The following is an 18,053-nucleotide window of genomic DNA, read 5'->3' as shown; positions in this document are numbered from 1 at the left end:
TCACAGTATAGATGCTAAGAAGACTCACTCTTGTTTCGTTGGGACTTTAAAAGTTAAAACAATAAAAACATCCTGTCTCATGCTTCAAGACACATTTGACTTTTTAAGTTTTTACCCACCATCATTTCCCTAACAATAAGTGCTGTGTGTTTAAACAGATGAACATGAATATAAAGATGTGCGCTTGAATGTCTTTCTACAAAATGTCATTTTTGTGCTAAACAAAACCGTACAAAAGCTGCTTCAAACATATATTATATTGCAAGAGCAGATTGCAGGAAAAAAGAAATGTTTTGTCAGTTTCCTGACATGTTCAGTTTCAACATTTGGCAACTTGGTAGATACATTAATTTACACAGTACAGCACACCTCACAAAATGTATGACTCTTATAAATCGTTGGTGCTAAACGCCCTTAAGACTTCTTCTCAGCTGACAGCTTAGTAAAATAAAAATAAGTAAGAGTAAGTATAAGTAAGTATAGATCATTTCTTTAATGTATCTGTCTTCCAGTTGGGCCAAGGATGGCAGCGGAGCCTCAGTCTTTGCAGGTGGACCTGGGCTCTGATGCTGTTTTTAACTGTGCTTGGACAGGAAACCCCTCTCTAACCATTGTATGGATGAAACGTGGCTCAGGAGTGGTATGTATTGGTCACCAACAAGTGCACTGTACACATTGTGAGCATTTTAATAAGGCATGAGAGCAGTGATCTACAGCTTGCTTATTCTACATACACAGTCCATTTTCATACAGTAATAATAATCATGGGAGTCATGGAGATTTTCCACTTCTTATGAACCTGTACCCAGAGATGGAATGAGTACTAGAAGAGTATATTCAGGACAAGTACTGTAACCTAAAGAAATTTTACTTACGTAAACTTTTTCGTGTAGAAATGCACTTAGATAAAAGCAAAGAGTGAGTCAGCTAAAATGTACTATGAGGAAAATGAGGTTTAAATGTTTTATTTCAACAGCAGAACATAATTAGATTTTAGCGTCTTGACTCCGGCCTCACTGACTCCTTGACTCCCGCAGATATGTTTACATGAGATTTTGGAGATTCAGATTAAATCTGGGTCAGTGTTTTCCTAAATTTATGCACATTTCCTCCTTAAGTTTTTACTTATAAATCCCAATTTATGCTTTGAAAGTGGCGTACGCACATTTCAAGCCCTTCTTTATGTGTACGCAGTGGTTATAAATGAGGCCCCAGATTCCCCCACACCCACTGGCACTTGGTCAGTGATGGTACACAATCAACATGTATATTTTCCAGAGAATTGGCTAAATGCAGAGTTTCACCTCCGTTTTCTTTTATCCCAATTTTCACACAGTTAATTTTCACTTTTTGTACACTGACAAAAACGTGCTTAAGTAAAAGTAAATTTTCTGTTACTCAGCTAAGTGCAAGTCCAAAAAAAACAACTTTGTTACAGTGACAGTAGTAAATTTGTACAGGCCTCTGCCTGTAGAGACACACTAAACGGAAAAAAAAAATATTTTTTTAAGGACAAATTTGTCATTGTAGCTGGAAGTGCAGCAAATAAATCAAACCGTCCTTGGACTTTAAATGGGATTAACGGTGGTTCAGTTATTTGAATTTTAAAAACTCTCTCATTCTCTGTTCTGATTCTGAACAGTCAAACAATATTTTATTTCAAATAAGGAGCGGCAAGAATGCATAGCTCTCCCTGCAAGCTCAAAGGAATAAATAAAGCCTTCCTGTTGTTGCAGATAGAGTGCTCAGGATAAAAACCAGGTCGAACAGAATTAATCACTGTCTGGAAGACTTTCGAGTGCTTTGAATGACATGAAACATTGAAAAACACAAATCACAAGATTTCTCTTCTAGTCACCTCTTACACCCTGCAAACTGTGCAGCATCACTTACAATCTTTCTCTTTTTTTTTTGACAGTGTCGAGCAGCTTGTTAAATGTTAATGCTATCCTTTTATGTGTCACTGTAATTGGTGTTTAATTAGATAGAAATGACTAGTATCTCCTCCGACCTTTGAAACTGTTTCCCTCACAACACAGGTGCTTAGCAACAAGAACACGCTAACACTGAAGGCAGTAAAGCAGGAGGATGCTGGGAAGTATGTGTGCCGGGCCGTAGTCCCCAGAGTGGGTGCCGGGGAGAAGGAGGTGTCGCTCACTGTGAATGGTAAGTACAATGGCCTATCATGCACTGAATGTGAATGGCAATTTTGTCCACACAGCATTTGATCCAGACTGAGAGTAATGCAGAGGAAGAAGCCTTACCTTAAGGCACCTGGTACAGATGAGGTTTGAGGTGCTGAGGATGAAGAATCTGGTCACACTTGACCATCAATAAGTAATGCATTGTGATGATGTCAATCTCAAGCTTTGAGAGAAAGGAAAAAAAACACATTCAGTTTTACAAAACCACCCTGAGAAATAAAGGCAACCATCTCTGAGCCAAAACTGGAATATCAGCATTACCATTCAAAGACCAAGGCTTAGCCCCAATACAACCCTTGCCCCTACTTCTAAACACTTAACCCTAAGGTTTTGCAAGTTCATGTCAAGGGTTAGGGTGCCCTGATGCTTGTTGGGATAGAGGGGCGGGGTAGAGTGTTAGAGCTAGAGCTGTTGTTTCAGTGTATTAGGCCCTTATCACCCAGAAAGCATTTTGCAGGTTGCGAAACGCAAGGCACGCAGCACTGCCTTTTTTTTTAAATTAAATGACACCAGTGGGAAAAAAAAAAACGCTTGTTGCGCCTTTTTATTGTTGCCAGGCAACCACCACATCAAGTGAGAGGCTGTCAGTAAATAGTATTTTGTGCACAGGAAAACAGATTTCTGTGTGGGTACATTAGACCCCTAAAAAAGAAGGTGGATCACAGGGAGTACCACCGGTTGGTCCAGGAGCTTCACCTCGATGATGGCCGTCTCCAGGCATATTTTAGAATGACTCAGGGGCAGTTTGACAACCTGCTGTCTGTCATTGGGCTGTATAGTTCTGGGTATCCAGCAGCTGGTACCACCAGTTTCTCCTCCATTGTTTCTCAACTGTAAACTTGTTGCGGTGACCACTACAGAAGGCCCGCCTCTCAAATCATCTGATTGGACAATGGAAAAAAGAGATGACATGGGGTGGTTTTCAGCTCAAGAAATTCAGAGAGCTTCAGCAAAAACGCCAGGTGCCCAGAGTGCATAGCAACACAAGGACAGCAAGCAAAAAGCTTGATTATTATTAAAAACAATTACAAACAGCCGCCTCCAGCTGCTAAAATGCTTTCTGTGTGATCGGGGCCTTATGGTCCTTTTCTTTAAAAATAGCAGCTAACTAGCTAACTAGCTAGTTAGTTAACATTGCTTTGTTACTGCGATTTGCGCATGACAGTCCCACATTCTGACATATTTCACCGTTACATTTCCCTGCTTTGATGGCATGTGAAATCCAAAATGTGATCCAAGTCTGGCGGGGTAGTGGCTAAACTTGTTAGCGCTCTTCTAATGTCAGTGTAAATTGGCAGAGTAGAGGCACAGGTTGCTAACGTTAACCTACAGAGCACTGCTGGTGGCATGGAAATAAAGCAGTGTTCTTTTTTTTATTTGATGACTTGTTTGATTGATTGCAAAGCTCTCTTATACCCAAACAACAGAATAGGTTGATTTCCATGACTTTCTAAACAACTTGTATGACCAGCCCCAAAACAACATGTATTACCATTCAAACGGTCGCAGATTTAAACACATCCATAAAAAAGTCGCAGTTATGCTCCAAAACTATGTGGTTAGGTTTAAGCAACAAAACTAAGTAATTATGTATTTTAACAATGATGTATGTCATGCGATGTACATCACCTCACGTCACATCACTAACGTAGCATGCTACACATACCAGCATACTAGGCTATGTCAATGTTGACTTTGGGATGGGAACACTGATCTCCTGGGTGAAAGTCCTGTGTTTGTTTGACCTATTCTCTCATGTAAGTGTGGGTCATAATAAGCTGCTTGCGCACTTGACCTATATGGTCTTCTTTTTTTTATGAGAAGAGGCTGATTGATTAATAGCGTGAAATTAAATTTTGTAAATGAATCCCAGACACATGCTTTTCTGTTTCCATCAGATGAGTGGTAAATGTAATTATGATTACCGTATATTTCCAAATAGTCGCCCGGTGGCAAATAGCCACCGGGCACCTAATAGCCGCCGGGGGTTTGACCCCATTTTGCGTATTAAACGCCGGTCCGATTAAAAGCCCGGGCGATTATTTCCTCATTCACTGCCTCATGGCTGTCCCTCCTTGAGGAACTGTTTGCGCTTTTACGCATGGGTCGGTGGTGAAGTGGTGCACATGACTCGTGCTACAGACAGACGGACAGAAAGTCACGTATCTAAAACAGAAAAATCGCTGACATGCATGGGGAATACAGCTTCTACAGGCTCGCCATAGCTTACTGTCAGGACTCGGGGACCAGGGAATTTGGGATGGCGGACGGTTGGAATGGCGATATCTGGTGTGGCGGCCTGTAACCGTTGGTTAAATGGCCTGTTCGGTTGGTATTTGGATAACTGGGGCTTTATTGGTATAATGCAATAGCACCACCAAGCGGTGAAACCCGTGTACGCGAAAGAAATGACCCACTCTCAACGTTTAGAGATTTTTGTACAAGAAATCACCCCTACATTTACAGTATTAGCTACTATTTGGAAAAATACGGTATACTATTATCACCACTGTCACGTCTGTTTAAGTAAATGCCACCGATAATGATGACAATACCGATGTTGTATCAGGGCCATGAAGCATTGCACAGTTTCATAGGGGAAGGTTTCAACCACTACCCCTTGTAGCTCTGTTTCGAAGGGCAAGCGGTACTTGAAAACAAGGGGTAGGGGTAAGAATAAGAAATGGGACTGGGACTAAAAGTCATTCCGAGTTGAGTGAGGACAGTGTGGAGCTTCCCCTCTGCAGCACAGCTGTCACTGGGAGTTAATAAGGCTGCATATCATTGATTTCTAATGGCCAAATTCCACACCTTTATCTCCACTCTGTGACTGATGGCTGCAATTGAATGAGAAATTATTCCAACCTTTTTGAATTAGTCAGCAGCTAGAAAACAAATGGACAGCTGTTTAATAGAGAGCGGTTTTAAGGTCGATCAGTTGAAAGACACTTAAACATTGACAAGCTTTAAGTTTCAGCCCACTTTCTGCAGGTAGGGTACTTCACAACTTAGTTGAATGTAAATGCCTTGGATTTTAATTCATTATTTAGCCTTGTAAAGGTTGATCCAAGTGAAATACAAAAACACATCATTACAAATGCTCCTGGGCTGACTTTCAAGTTCAAGCAGTGTGAACACCTAAACTTTGGCCGAGTCTGAACAAACTTTCAGAAAAGAGGTAGTTTGTTAGAGGACATATTTGACAGTTATATCATGCAGGTAAAGAGTTAATTCAACTATTCTCAAAAACAAAAGTATAATGATGAGTTATTATGTTTGGGGACACAGTGGTGTGGAAAAGATAATCATGAAATGTAATTACGAGTACGTTCCCCTCCACTTAACTCCATCTCTCCTGCTCCACGACTCAAGTTATTTATTTAGTTTCAATTTTTTTATTGTCATATGCACAGCAATTACAGAGAAGCAGTCGTTGGCAATGAAAATGTTAGATCTCAGCCTCCCTCCAACAGTGCTCATTAAATATGAATAAAAAAGAAAATCGTTCTACTGATGTGTTTTGTTTCTGTAAACGGTGGCAGGCTGGGCCCCGAGGGCTCTCCGAGGGAAAATGTGTGCATCTGAAAGCAGAAAAGGAAATATTTGATTTCTCGTGGTCAGCAGTTCCTCAATTTGCGAGAGCCTCTTGAGTGTCAGGGCTGTCACTCTGTGTACAACACGTAGCAGTACAGATGCCAGATGTCAGAACATTTCAGACCCTCGGTCTGATCCAAACACCACATGGCGGTGACTTATTGGGCTGATGGACAGCGCATAATGACGAGCACTCGCCAGCTCTAAAGCCTGTTATCTGATCCTCAAACACTTTCTCACATTTGTCTTTCTACACTCACACTGTTTGAAGCATTTTGTGATTCAAAACCTCCCCCCCTGCTTTGTATGCTAAAATTCCATCTACCTACTGACCGACAGGGGAGTGACCCAGCAAACATTTTGAGTAAGTGTAGGAAGACAGCTTCTCTCTCGCTCAGGACCAGTTCACTTAATTCTACAAAATGTCAGTTTTGTACTTTGGCATCTCATACTCTTAATGAAAATGGATCTCTGTCCACACTGTCTGATTCATACTAAACATCAAGCAGAAGATATTCACCTGCCATCCACTTTGTGCCTAACACTCATTTACAAGCCTGTTAGTTCACTCAGAACCTGCAGTCCAAACTAAAACACGGGACTGACCATTGCTCAGATGGTCAGTCGGTTCATAACCCATCAGTTTGATGATGCATAGATGTTAATATGACTGCAGCATAATGACAACCCCTATAAATATAGTTGCGTTACAGTTGAGACGACACTGTTGGGACCCTCACAATCAATACTGGGCAGTGTTATTGCCTTTAGTTTTTCTTAATGCTAGACATACAGTCATGTCATCAATATGTTCCTTTATATCATTCTAGTCGGTAATGCTGGAAACTGTATCTGTAATGTCGCTATGGTAACTGACCATGAACTGCGTCACTGTCTCATCGATCTTTAAGCCCATTGTTACTCCTTGTCAGGGAATGATTAGAATTTGTCAGAGAAGAGCATATTGTCTACAGTGCATCAGTCTAATACTAGTTAGCCTGATTCATGCTGATTTACACTCTAAACACCCATATCAGAAAGAAATTATGTGAAAATTTCAAGCCCTTCTATAACCATTTCCTACTGACTTTATGTAGGTTTCTGCATGTTTACCTTGGTACATACTGTATAAACCCATGTACTGCAGTGGATGCCAGTTGGGATCTGAAAGTCACACAGTTACTTCAACAAACTAAACAATCGAGGCAGCAGAAGACCAGCAACTCCCATATGCTGTGAGGTAAAATTCTTGTTTCTGTCAATGGATTTTGGTGGCTTTGAAGAAGCCGGTTCCCTTTCGGCAAGGGCTGTCTGACAGCAAAGTAAAGAGGTAAAAGTAATCTAAATATAGAGTAGACTTTAACTGATAATGTTTTTTTTTTTTTTTTGAAGTGGTGACTAAAATACAATACTGTTGCCCCTGACCACATCCACCAGACACAGGGAGCTGCTTGTCTTCTGCTGCATCTGATGGTTAGTTTGTTCATGTGATTGCTTAAGGGTGCTTTCACACCTGCCCTGTTTGGTTTGGTTCAATCAAACTAAGTTTGTTTGCTGCCTAAGTGTGGTTCGTTTGGGCAGTTGTGAACACAGCAATCACACTCAGGTGCACACCAAAACAACCAGACCGAGACCTTCTTGAAGAGGCGGTCTCGGTCCGGTTACAAACGAACTCTGGTGTAGTTCGTTTGTGGTGAGAACGTGTTCCGACTTGGATCTGAACCAACTGCAGTCACATGACACATTGTTTGGGTTAAACATGAGCATGTTACAGTCCTGGAGGATTATTAATGTGCACCTCCTCCTGTACTGCCTTAATATGCACATTCAGCACATCCAATGCATCAAAACATTGTTTTCTAGTTGGAGCCGCGCCTCGTTTTCAAACTGTATGGTTTGACTAAAATGAACAATGACAGCAATATAGTCCACGATGAGCAGCGCTAAAATCAACCTGCGTAGTTGACCCTCCATTGTGACATTAGAAACTGTCACATTTATCTTGCAAGTGTACTCTTCTTCAACGTCTTGTTTACTTCCTGGATTTTTCCCACATGGAAATTCTGACCAATCAAGAGCAGCTTTCTCGCACAAGCATTTGATCTGGTCCGCTTGTAGATGCTGCCGTGAGAACACGAACCAACTCTAGGCAATTATACAACTTAATAATAAAATTAGTCCCTGATTCCACCCAAAGTAAGCAAACTCTAGGTCTGAAAGCAGCCTAACTTTCAGACCCAAACTAGTGTGCCGTCCACAGCAATGCACTGCTCAGCTTCTGTGCCCCAGCACTCCTGTTTGCTTCTCCAAACTGGGAGCATGCTTTCTACCATTTGTAATACACTGCCTGTGGATCTATGAATGTGTTTACAGTAGAAGTGCAGTATTTTATTATATAGGATCTCAGTGTGTCTTCACTTGGTTTAATGAAGGTTTGATAATAATAAAATAGCACCATCTTTCAGATCTCAGATCATCTAAGCTAATGCTTTCCTCACTCTCCATACTAACAGTGTCAGCAAACAGCGTGTGTGGGGGCTGAGGGAGGGGAGGGCATCAGCACTGTGACCTACGTCTCTGCTTTTCGCAAATGACTGAGTGGGAGTTTCCTTTTGAGAAAAAAAAAACATGGAAGACAACACAGATAGACCCGCTCTTTAACCTGCACTACACCTCTGCGTCAACCTCAGCAGAACCAGTGGCAATATCACCGTTGCCAAGTAGTACAAAAGTACAGTTTATTTAATTCTGATAGTTTTAAACAATTTTTCAGATGCTTGCCTCATCTTTAAGGTCTTGCATGGACTTGCACCTCCCACACTGAGTCAGTTCAAAATGCAGAAGGATAGCGGCAGGGCAACAAGGGCAACTACCAGAGGGGACTGTGGTGTACAATACAGACATTGCAAGTTTGGACAAAAATTCTTCTCAGTCAGAGCCAGGCATTATTGAAATATTCTTCCTTTTGAATTAAAAAGGAGCTTTAATTACCTAAACTTTAATGATAAACGTAAGGGATAGCTTCAAGCAAACCAAACCTGCAATCATGAATAATCATACTGTCTCGTCTCTGGCACTGCCTTTACATGCTTTTATTGTTTATATATATATCTGTTATGTTTGTAATTTGTCTATGTATTTTATTGTACTGTGTTGTACTTAAGTGCTTACTGATGCATTGTATTGATAACATTACACCACCAATTTGTAATAACCTGCCCAGGGACTACAAATGAAAATTAGCTCATTAGTTAACTGGCAGATCTACATTGATGTGGAAACTGAAATATTGATGAAAGTGCACTATCCCTGGTAAATAGATAGATAAATGAAAAAGAAAATTAAAACCAACAAATAAATAATGTCTCAGAGTTTTCACTGTTAATGGGACCTGAGCATAGCTCTGCCCTTGGCGCTGCCCCTCACGGAGTGGTTAATGCATGCGCTGCGATCGCCAGGAAGATGTATGGCTCAAGTTTATATTGTGGTGATTGAGTGTTTCTGCCTTGGCTGTGCCTCCACAGGTCCTCCCACTATCTCTAGCACCCAGACCCAGCAGGCGCTCTATGGAGAAAAGGGTCAGATCAAGTGCTTCATCCGCAGCACCCCTCCTCCCGACCGAATAGTGAGTCACTTCATTCCCTCTTACATTTAACTGATTCATTTCCATATTCAAGAGATCTGGTCAATGTGCAGCAGGCATCTCATTAGTCTGTAACGTCACCAAACTCAAACAGAGACTTTCACAGACACTGGGGACAAAAGAACGGGTGCCATGCAAACTAATAAATGGCACAAAAAAATGGAGTAATTTTCTGTAAAAACAGAATCTGTCAAAATAAATTTGATGTGTGTCACATTTCATCCAGTGTAGACATGTATCTGAAGGACCGGTGTGTAAGATTTAGGGGGATTGACACCTCATTTCCACTTATGTATGTGTACAGAGACGATGCAACCAGAAGTCCATTCATTCCTATGAGAATCTCCATGTTATCCAATGTGCCTGCGAAACTCCTCCGTAATATTTCAGTCCAAAATTTGTCTCAACTACGTTAAGAACTTAAACTTTTGCTGTGGATTTCAGAGTTGCCATATGACAGTGTGGTAGCTCAGCCAATAGGCTGCTAACTAGCTAACAGGCTGTTTTCTCCAATTGACCTATGGCTAAGCCACGTCCCCCTCCACTCACTCGGACAAACTATCAACATTCAGTGACCGGCGCTATGGCAGGTGTCACAGTACACGGCATTTCGCAGGAGGCAATTGATGTTTTTTGGGGACATAACGATCAGATGTCATTGAGAAGTAACCAAAAGACCCTAAACTACGCATAGGAGGGAAATATTAATCATTTTATTGTTGAGAAGGTCGATGAAAAGCTTAAGTTACAAGCCAAAATTTAGGTCACAGTGTACACTTGTGAACCGCATCTCGTTGCTGTCGCCATCAAAGACAACAAGTTAAAGTGCCACTGAAGTTAAGGTTTTTGGCTCAGAATATGAGAAAAGGATAACAGCCTTTTTACCATCTTTACCAAGAGTGTCTCTCCGTTAGTTTGGTGCTACAGTATTTACACTGAATCATTCAGCATAACATTTGCCAACCTTTGTTATCTCTGCGATTACAGATAAGTTAATGAAGCTAAGCTCCAGAAGTTAACGTTAGCTTAACTAGAGCCCTTTGGACAACAGCTAACAATGATGCACGATCACCAAAGTACATAACTAGAACAAAATAAGCTAATGAACTCCCAGCAAACAAAGTGACATGATGAACAACGCAGCTAGGGGCTAACGTTAGGCTAACGTTAGCTAACGTTAGCTAGAGATGTTAAAGATAACTTTATATTTCTTTCCAGCAAAGTGACAATATGTTGCTTCAAACACAATGTTGTCTTACCTTAAAACAGATGCAGACATCGTTGTTAATCTTATTCACGTTGAGTTGATGTTGTGGTCTAACGTTACCACACAACTTTATCCAAAGGAGACACTTTTCTCGGTTGAGATGTGGTTTAAAGTGTAAAAAATATACCCCGTCGCCCAGCCTCTCAGGATACCAAGTGTCGGAGTTGCATGTACCCCACTCACACCATTTGACCATTTTTAAACTTCAAATTTCCGAAAAAGCTCAGAAAACTGAACAAAACTGACTTTCTGTAATGCATTTCAATGAAGAGAATGGCAGAGAATGTCCTAGTCACTGTTGCCAACTCCTCAGTAAGAAAAGTAGCTATTGGCTGTCCTAAAAGTCGCTAAATGATGTCATCACCTAATTTGCATAATTGTCCATATGCATGTAATTGTAATGGCTGCTGTAGGAGAGAGGAATAACGTCGTTGGAGAGACAAATACTGAGTAAAAAAAACCCCTGAATATGTTTAAAACTAGAAATGAACCTTCTTTCAGTGATTTATATTAGACAAAGAAAATTTTACATTTACATCCCACCCTGACTGTAAACCAGGTCGGGATCAGCCAGCGGCGGTTCCGTGCATGCGCAATTCACTTGCAGTCTGGGCGTGGAGGGGTTAACATCTCCTGCTCTGACTGCTGCTGGGAGGGAGGACTGGGCCGTCTGTGAGTGCTTTGGGGCGAGAGAGGAGCCCACGGCAGCACCCGCTGCTCATTGAGAAGAATAAGAATGATACATGCTCTCACAACAGAGTCTCTAGAAGTCTTCAATAACATCAGAAAAAGTCGTTAGATTTGTCGCTAGTCGCTTTATTGAAAAAGAGTCGCTAGAGGGGTCTGAAAAGTCGCTAAATATAGCGACAAAGTCACTAAGTTGGCAACACTGGTCCGAGTGTATGGGAATGGCTATACGCACTGTGATTGGCTCATCACGTTTGAGGGTGGGACTTAGCCATAGGTCAATTCCTTGTCAAGTGAGTTTGTCTGATTAAAAATAACTTGTTTATCTGGATTTACCACATTGTGAATCTGAGTAATGTTATTCTGCAAAAATATTGTCATCCATTATACACAGTCAGATTGTCATTATGACTCGTTCAGCTGTTCATATGTCTTTTTAGTTAAATATTTGGCAAACATGCTACTTATCTGGCAGGTCCTGTTTTTGTCCCAGAAATGTTGCGAGCACATATTCCAAACTACTGGATGGCAAGAAACAGACAAAATTAGCCTCTCTCCCAGGGCTACAGGTAGTTTCTATCAGATTACTATCCATCCATAAAGAAGTGCACTTCCTTGCATTTGACACTAGAGGCATCATCCGTATATCTATGGATCTTCGGACACAAGTCACATACATAAGTGGAAACAAGGCGTTAATGTTACCCATTGGTGAAGATTGTAGATCGCAACCAGCTGAAACTTCTCTCGACAAGGATTCCTTCAGTGTTCACTGTTGGGGAGGTTTTCACCAAAAGCTGAATTATCTGCAGAGGTCTCTTCCTTTCTAAAACAAATGGACCAGGTGATTAAACCGGCAAAAAAGCAGAATATAGCAGTTTCACATTACAGTCCAGTGTTTCTCCTTTGCTGTTCAGCATGTCCCAGATGGCCAACTTGCCCAGTATCTGTGAATGTGTGCTCACCTATTATTTCCTCGTAACTTAAAGTGTGCTCACCTTATTTCTGATACAGACATTCAGGAGGTTTTTACCATGAGCTGAAATATCCACAGAGGCCTCTGTTAAACTAACGGACACCGTGATTTAAACTGGTAAAAACATGGAATAAAGCAGGTTCACGTTACAAATCAGTGTTTCTTCAACACTGTTTGGCATGTCAGAGACGGGCCTAACCTAGCACCTGGTAACCTGTGCCCACATTTGTTCTTTGATAACTTAAGATCCAGATATTTAGGAGGTTTTCATTGGGAGCTGAATTATCCTCAAAGATCTCTTCCTTTTCAAAACAAACTGATGGTGGGATTTAAACCGGTAGAAACGCTGAATAAAGACATTTTACATTAAAAAAAATCAGCATTTTTCCATTGCTCTGGATGGTGGTGGACTCTATGGACGAGGACCTGCTCCTTATGTAGATAAAAAGGGCTCATTGCAAGGTGATGAAAACACGATTCTTATTTTCAGGTGATTATACACTTAAGAAAACATACTCATTGTATTATATTGCATTTCTGCCAATATATCCCCCTAAATCCTACACACTTTAGCTAGACCACTAATCTCTCGAGAACTTTCTCAGCCCACATGCTCTGGATTATGAGTATGGATAAATCCAAAGTGGTAAAATGTAAAAAACAACTACAGCATACAACATCTTTACAACCTTATTGATAGATGAATAGATCTCTTTTCCCCCAAAGTGGAAAATCATTTCTACAGAGTATTAACACTGATGTCTGAATGATGAGACAACCAATGCAGTAATGCTATAAAATTAAGATGTTAATACAGCACTGTTGTAATTTATCATGTTTTACTTTTAATTAGTCTTTAATTTTTTAATAATGCCAAGTGATTGTGACTTTTCTGAAAATGTAATTTGTTTTATAAAAAGTTTTCCAGTTTAATGTCTCTTTAAACAGCAGGGAATTTGGTAGACGACCAGTGAGAATACATAAGCATCAATAATTAGTGTAGTCTAGCTACTTCTTATTTTCCCCTGTAAAAATGACTAAGTTTGATTTATTCACATTAAGACATAATTAGGAGACATTAAGAGATTTTTTACGCCCACGGTGGTGGGCAGCATGAATTATCTTGAGGAGGAACAGTGGGGGGACACGAGGCCAACAGCTACTTGTTCAAAAAAAAAAAAAGAAGTATTATTAAAAGACTGTCAGTCAATCTGCTTGTAATGCATCACAGTGCTCTTCAGACAGAGTGTGTGTGAATAAGCATGTACTCTTTTGTCACATGTGTGCTCCCGCTTACATGTGTTAATTGTCTCTCAGGCCTGGTCCTGGAAAGAGACGGTTTTAGAGTCGGGGACGTCTGGACGCTACACTGTGGAGACAGTCAGTACAGAGGAGGGTGTGATCTCTACACTGACCATGAGTAACATCGTCCCCGCTGATTTCCAGACAATCTACAACTGCACGGCATGGAACAGCTTCGGCTCTGACACAGAGATCATACGACTCAAAGAACAAGGTAAGGACGACGACATATCAGGCAGAGATCTTCGTGCAGCTGATCACTTGGTGGTTAAATCTCACACTGATAATACTAAAACCAAAGCTGTGAGTAGTGAGTGTTGAAAAGTGACTGTATTTATTAGCATAATAGTTTGGATTTCAATCAAAATGTTGCATCAGGAAACTTTCATATTATCAGCAAGGCATCGTAGCTGTCATGTCAAAAATAAAAGAAAGCATAACTAGTCAGTGTTTGATTATCAATCAAAGGCAAATTCTTATTTGCTGGTATTCAGCAAGAGCCAGCAGGTATCAGTTGTCAAAAATGTTTGACAATTTCCACACGGAAATAATGGATTTGTTCCCCTGGAATTACCTGCAGCAGCAGCCTGAGTGTTAGCTGCTGTGGTTAGTGACCACAAAATGACTGAATTCACAATAAAATAGGTTTGTTATTGCTTTAACCAAACCCATATGACTTGAAAAGATGACTCACAGGAGCGTTTTCTGATCTGCCAACCTATGGTTATAAGCTTATGTTGAGGCAACTAAAACAAGTCTTCTTCTTCTTCACTGCCTGTCGGCACATTGCTACATTTGTTGGTGCATTAATGGTGCCAGCAGAAGAGTGATGTGGTAACACCGCTGTGGGGTTTTCAACAATTGTGATGGTTTTAAAGACACTGAACCCACTTGAGTCCAAACCAAGATTATATTGTAACAGCCAAGAGAAGAACAGCATGTCAAATACAATCTCATCAAATATTGTGAAGCATATGTTTCACTTTAATAGCTCTGGTTGATCCCTCCATCATTCCTACAGAGACCTATCTACCATACCTTCTTATACGATCTTTTCCTGTAGCGTAAGCATATGTAGCTCATATTGAAGGCCATAACAACAAGTGCCCAGTTCAAATAAACACAAGAAATTTGTGCTCTAAATAAAGGATCAGTGCTCAGTGAATAGCCTCCTCAGCCCTATGATAAGCTATTATGTCAAGGCTTAGCCTAACTATACAGACCAATGAGCAGTGATGACTAACTCATCTTTGGGAACCTGGTGAGAGGAGGTGGGAACCTCCTTTCACCAGTGTTTCGTCTAGTTGGTCCCACGACACCTCCAGGAGGCTAGACAGTGATCTCTGGCGTCCCAGAGACACTCCCCTAATGCCAGCTCTTACTGCTCCCCGCACCGACCCAACAAACTCCTTTACCTTACATTACACGGGGCTTTCTCAGCCCAAACAGCACTGCCACCTTCAACAAACCCAGGCTCCATTTATGCGAGCTCCAGGTAGTGACCATGCCGATACTACCTTTCCTAGCACATTCACCATAACCTATTTCACATGCTACATATCATAACTCCAATATGAGCTAAAGTTAAAGGGGATAGAGAAGATAGACTCACAGGCGTTCTCAGCCCAAACAGCACTGCCACCTTCAACAAACCCAATATATACCAAGAGGACCACTTTGTACATGACGACAGGGGTGGACTGGTCATCTGGCATACACTGGGCAGTTTACCTTTGGGCCGTCAGAACTGTCGTCTCTTTTTTGCATAACCTGCCAATAATACAGACTGGCCCAATCACATTTTTAAACCCTTCCTCTTTTAGGCTCAGTGCCCTCATCAAACAGCCTCTGCAACCGAAAGTGTGCCAAAATGGATGATACAATAATACAATAATGTGAAACCTATGAAAGGTACAAATGTAACACATCCATGGCTGGCAGAAATGTACAATGCCAACATTTTATTGCGATGAGGTCCTCTTATTAATCCTGCCATGACAACATGAACCAACTCTAGGCAATTATGCATCTTGGTCACAAAATTAGTCTCTGATTCAGACCAAAGCAAGACAACTCTAGGTCTGAAAGCACCCTAAGTAAGGAGCAAAACTTTCATGCTTAGTAACACACACACAGGCTTTCTCTGGTTTGTAGTCCACGCTGAAATTCAGTGCAGCAAAATAATTCCATTTCTGTTGACATCAGAGACTAATTTGAGCAAAAGGCACCACCAGTCGCTGTTTGCTTTCGGCAGCAGGTTCTGGAGGGTTCGACTGGTGGTACCCTCACTGGGTCTCAGCTGCAGCCTTGGCAGCTTTCCACTGCCTTCTTCAGTTCATTTGAATAGATACCGTGCCTGCATATCCAAGTTGGCCAATACACTGTAAGAAATATCCTTGTTCATAATCCTCTGCACTGATTAAAAATTATGTAATTTTGGTGAGCATGCGGCTAGTTTGCAATGTGTGACAAAAAGGAAGATTTGTTTTTTGATGCATCTAGAGCACGCCCCCTGGAAATACAGGCCGAAATAGCTTGTTGTTCTTCCAGGTGGCCCCCAGAGACACAGAGAGCACAATAAAAAACATATTGTTTTATGTCACATTATACCCCAAATTTCTTTCAATGAAGTTAATGTTGAAAATTAGCAAAGGTATCCATTAAGACCTGAGATACGTCTCAGTGTGAAGTTATCAACTCGGTGTTTCCTCTTGGGTAAAGGTTACTAGTCAGTCTGATCTATAAAAGACATCCATTATGTTCCAGGTGATCAGAGGTTCAACTTTTAATCCTAACGTTATCGCCCTGAAATGATGTATGAGCTCTAATTTCTTTTTTATTTCATGTAATGGCTTCTTTTTTTCTTTTATAATTGATGAGACCAGACTTTGAGAATCAAAACATATCTTTTACAAAGCTACTATTCCTTAAAGACAGAGTTCTAGCAAAGATCTGGACTGAGCTGAACCTCTTTTCAACTTCGCTTTCAAATCTCAACCTCACCAAAGAAGGTCAAACTATAACTTTTGTCTTTAAAGCACCTCACTTGAATTATGTCTCCTGACCAGCCTGTCAAACCCACTTAAGGACGCACAATTTCCTGCTGGAGAGCTTCCAGAGCTCCTATCATGATATCCACAGAAAGATATCGAACAAAAGCTTGGCAGAGGCCTGTGTGTTGATGGTAATTGTTCTCAGCCTATAAAGAGTAAACACTGGACTCATAAATAATAAAACAAATTATGTGCGTCACTGTGTGTGTGTGTGTGTGTGTGTGTGTGTGTGTATGAGCAAGAAAAGGAGGAAGCAGCACAGCTAAGTCCTTTTGAATTCTCCTGCTGTGTTTGTTCAGAGACTCTGCGACTGGCTGTCATCATCGGCGTGGCGGTGGGAGCCTTCCTCGCCCTCTCCATCCTCCTGGGGACTTTGGGCGCATTCTGCTGCACCAGATTCCAGAGAAGTAAGGCCCCACTGAACTAAAGCTTTGGGTCAGACAAAGACATTCTGCTTTAGTGGTTTTTATAATCTCTGGTGGTGGATCGTGCTCATGAGGTTTTTTTTTCATTTATCATTGTCAGTGACAGAGAAACATTTTGGTCTCCCAGAGCGAACCTTTTCTGTCCAAGCTGAAAATGTGTTAATTCATGAATTTGCATAGTCAGTTTTGCAAAAAACAAAGGTTATAACAACAGCATTAAAAGGATCATTCACGATACTGTTCCACAGAGTTACACAGTGTAACAGAGAGAAGTATCAGCCCGCATTAACTGATGTGAAACTTGTACTTTTCTTCAGTTCAGTTGCTGTAAGCTTTGATTTAGTTTCGTGCACAATTTGGCCTCCAGCTCTGCCTTTGCTCACTCTGAAGGCCCTTAGAGAAACATTTTGATTGTATTTGTCTAAAGATAGAGTTCACTTTTCCTCTGTTTGTGTCTGCTTCACTGTGTGAAGGGCAGGATTTCCCACCCCACATCCAACTAAATGTTCTGGTAGAGCTCAGTGGCCTGTAGCGCTGTCACTGGAACAGAGGGAGAACATCAGAGAGAGCAGTTTTTTTGTCTTTGAGGTGGTTTCTGTTAACTAGCTCTGTTGTTTTTTGTCACTTTCCACAGAGGATGTCCATCTGGTCATGTCTTCTCTTCCTGTGTCCCTTTCGCGCCAAAGAGATGTGAAAACAGAGAGTAAGGCCTTTAATAAACAGTGTGTGAATGATTCCATGTTCGCAGTTTGATGAGCAGTGCCTGCAGATGCTTCCACTGGACAATCATCAGTGTTGTCAAGTCTTTTTGCTGACTATATTGTTGTATGATTCAAAGCAAAAAAAAAAAAAAAAAAAAATCAAATGTTACCCCCCCAAGTAATGTATCTTCTTTTGCACCT

The 18,053-nt window shown here is 41.1% G+C and overlaps 1 protein-coding gene across 1 annotated transcript in view; it reads left to right on the top strand.

Annotated features, from left to right (window-relative positions):
• Positions 1-18,053, top strand: part of kirrel3a (kirre like nephrin family adhesion molecule 3a) — a 309,684-nt gene that overhangs the window by 269,650 nt on the left and 21,981 nt on the right. Inside the window, exons 8-13 of the mRNA XM_033645731.2 lie at positions 513-640; positions 2,040-2,166; positions 9,323-9,423; positions 13,689-13,887; positions 17,026-17,133; positions 17,786-17,854. Coding sequence (XP_033501622.1) covers positions 513-640; positions 2,040-2,166; positions 9,323-9,423; positions 13,689-13,887; positions 17,026-17,133; positions 17,786-17,854 — 732 coding nt within the window. The remainder of the gene's footprint in view (positions 1-512; positions 641-2,039; positions 2,167-9,322; positions 9,424-13,688; positions 13,888-17,025; positions 17,134-17,785; positions 17,855-18,053) is intronic.

Source organism: Epinephelus lanceolatus, chromosome 11 (genome assembly GCF_041903045.1).
Source record: "Epinephelus lanceolatus isolate andai-2023 chromosome 11, ASM4190304v1, whole genome shotgun sequence".
NCBI classification, from domain to species: Eukaryota; Metazoa; Chordata; class Actinopteri; order Perciformes; family Serranidae; genus Epinephelus; species Epinephelus lanceolatus.
The sequence above is the reverse complement of the archived record's forward strand: the minus strand, read 5'-3'. Positions and strand labels throughout refer to the sequence as shown.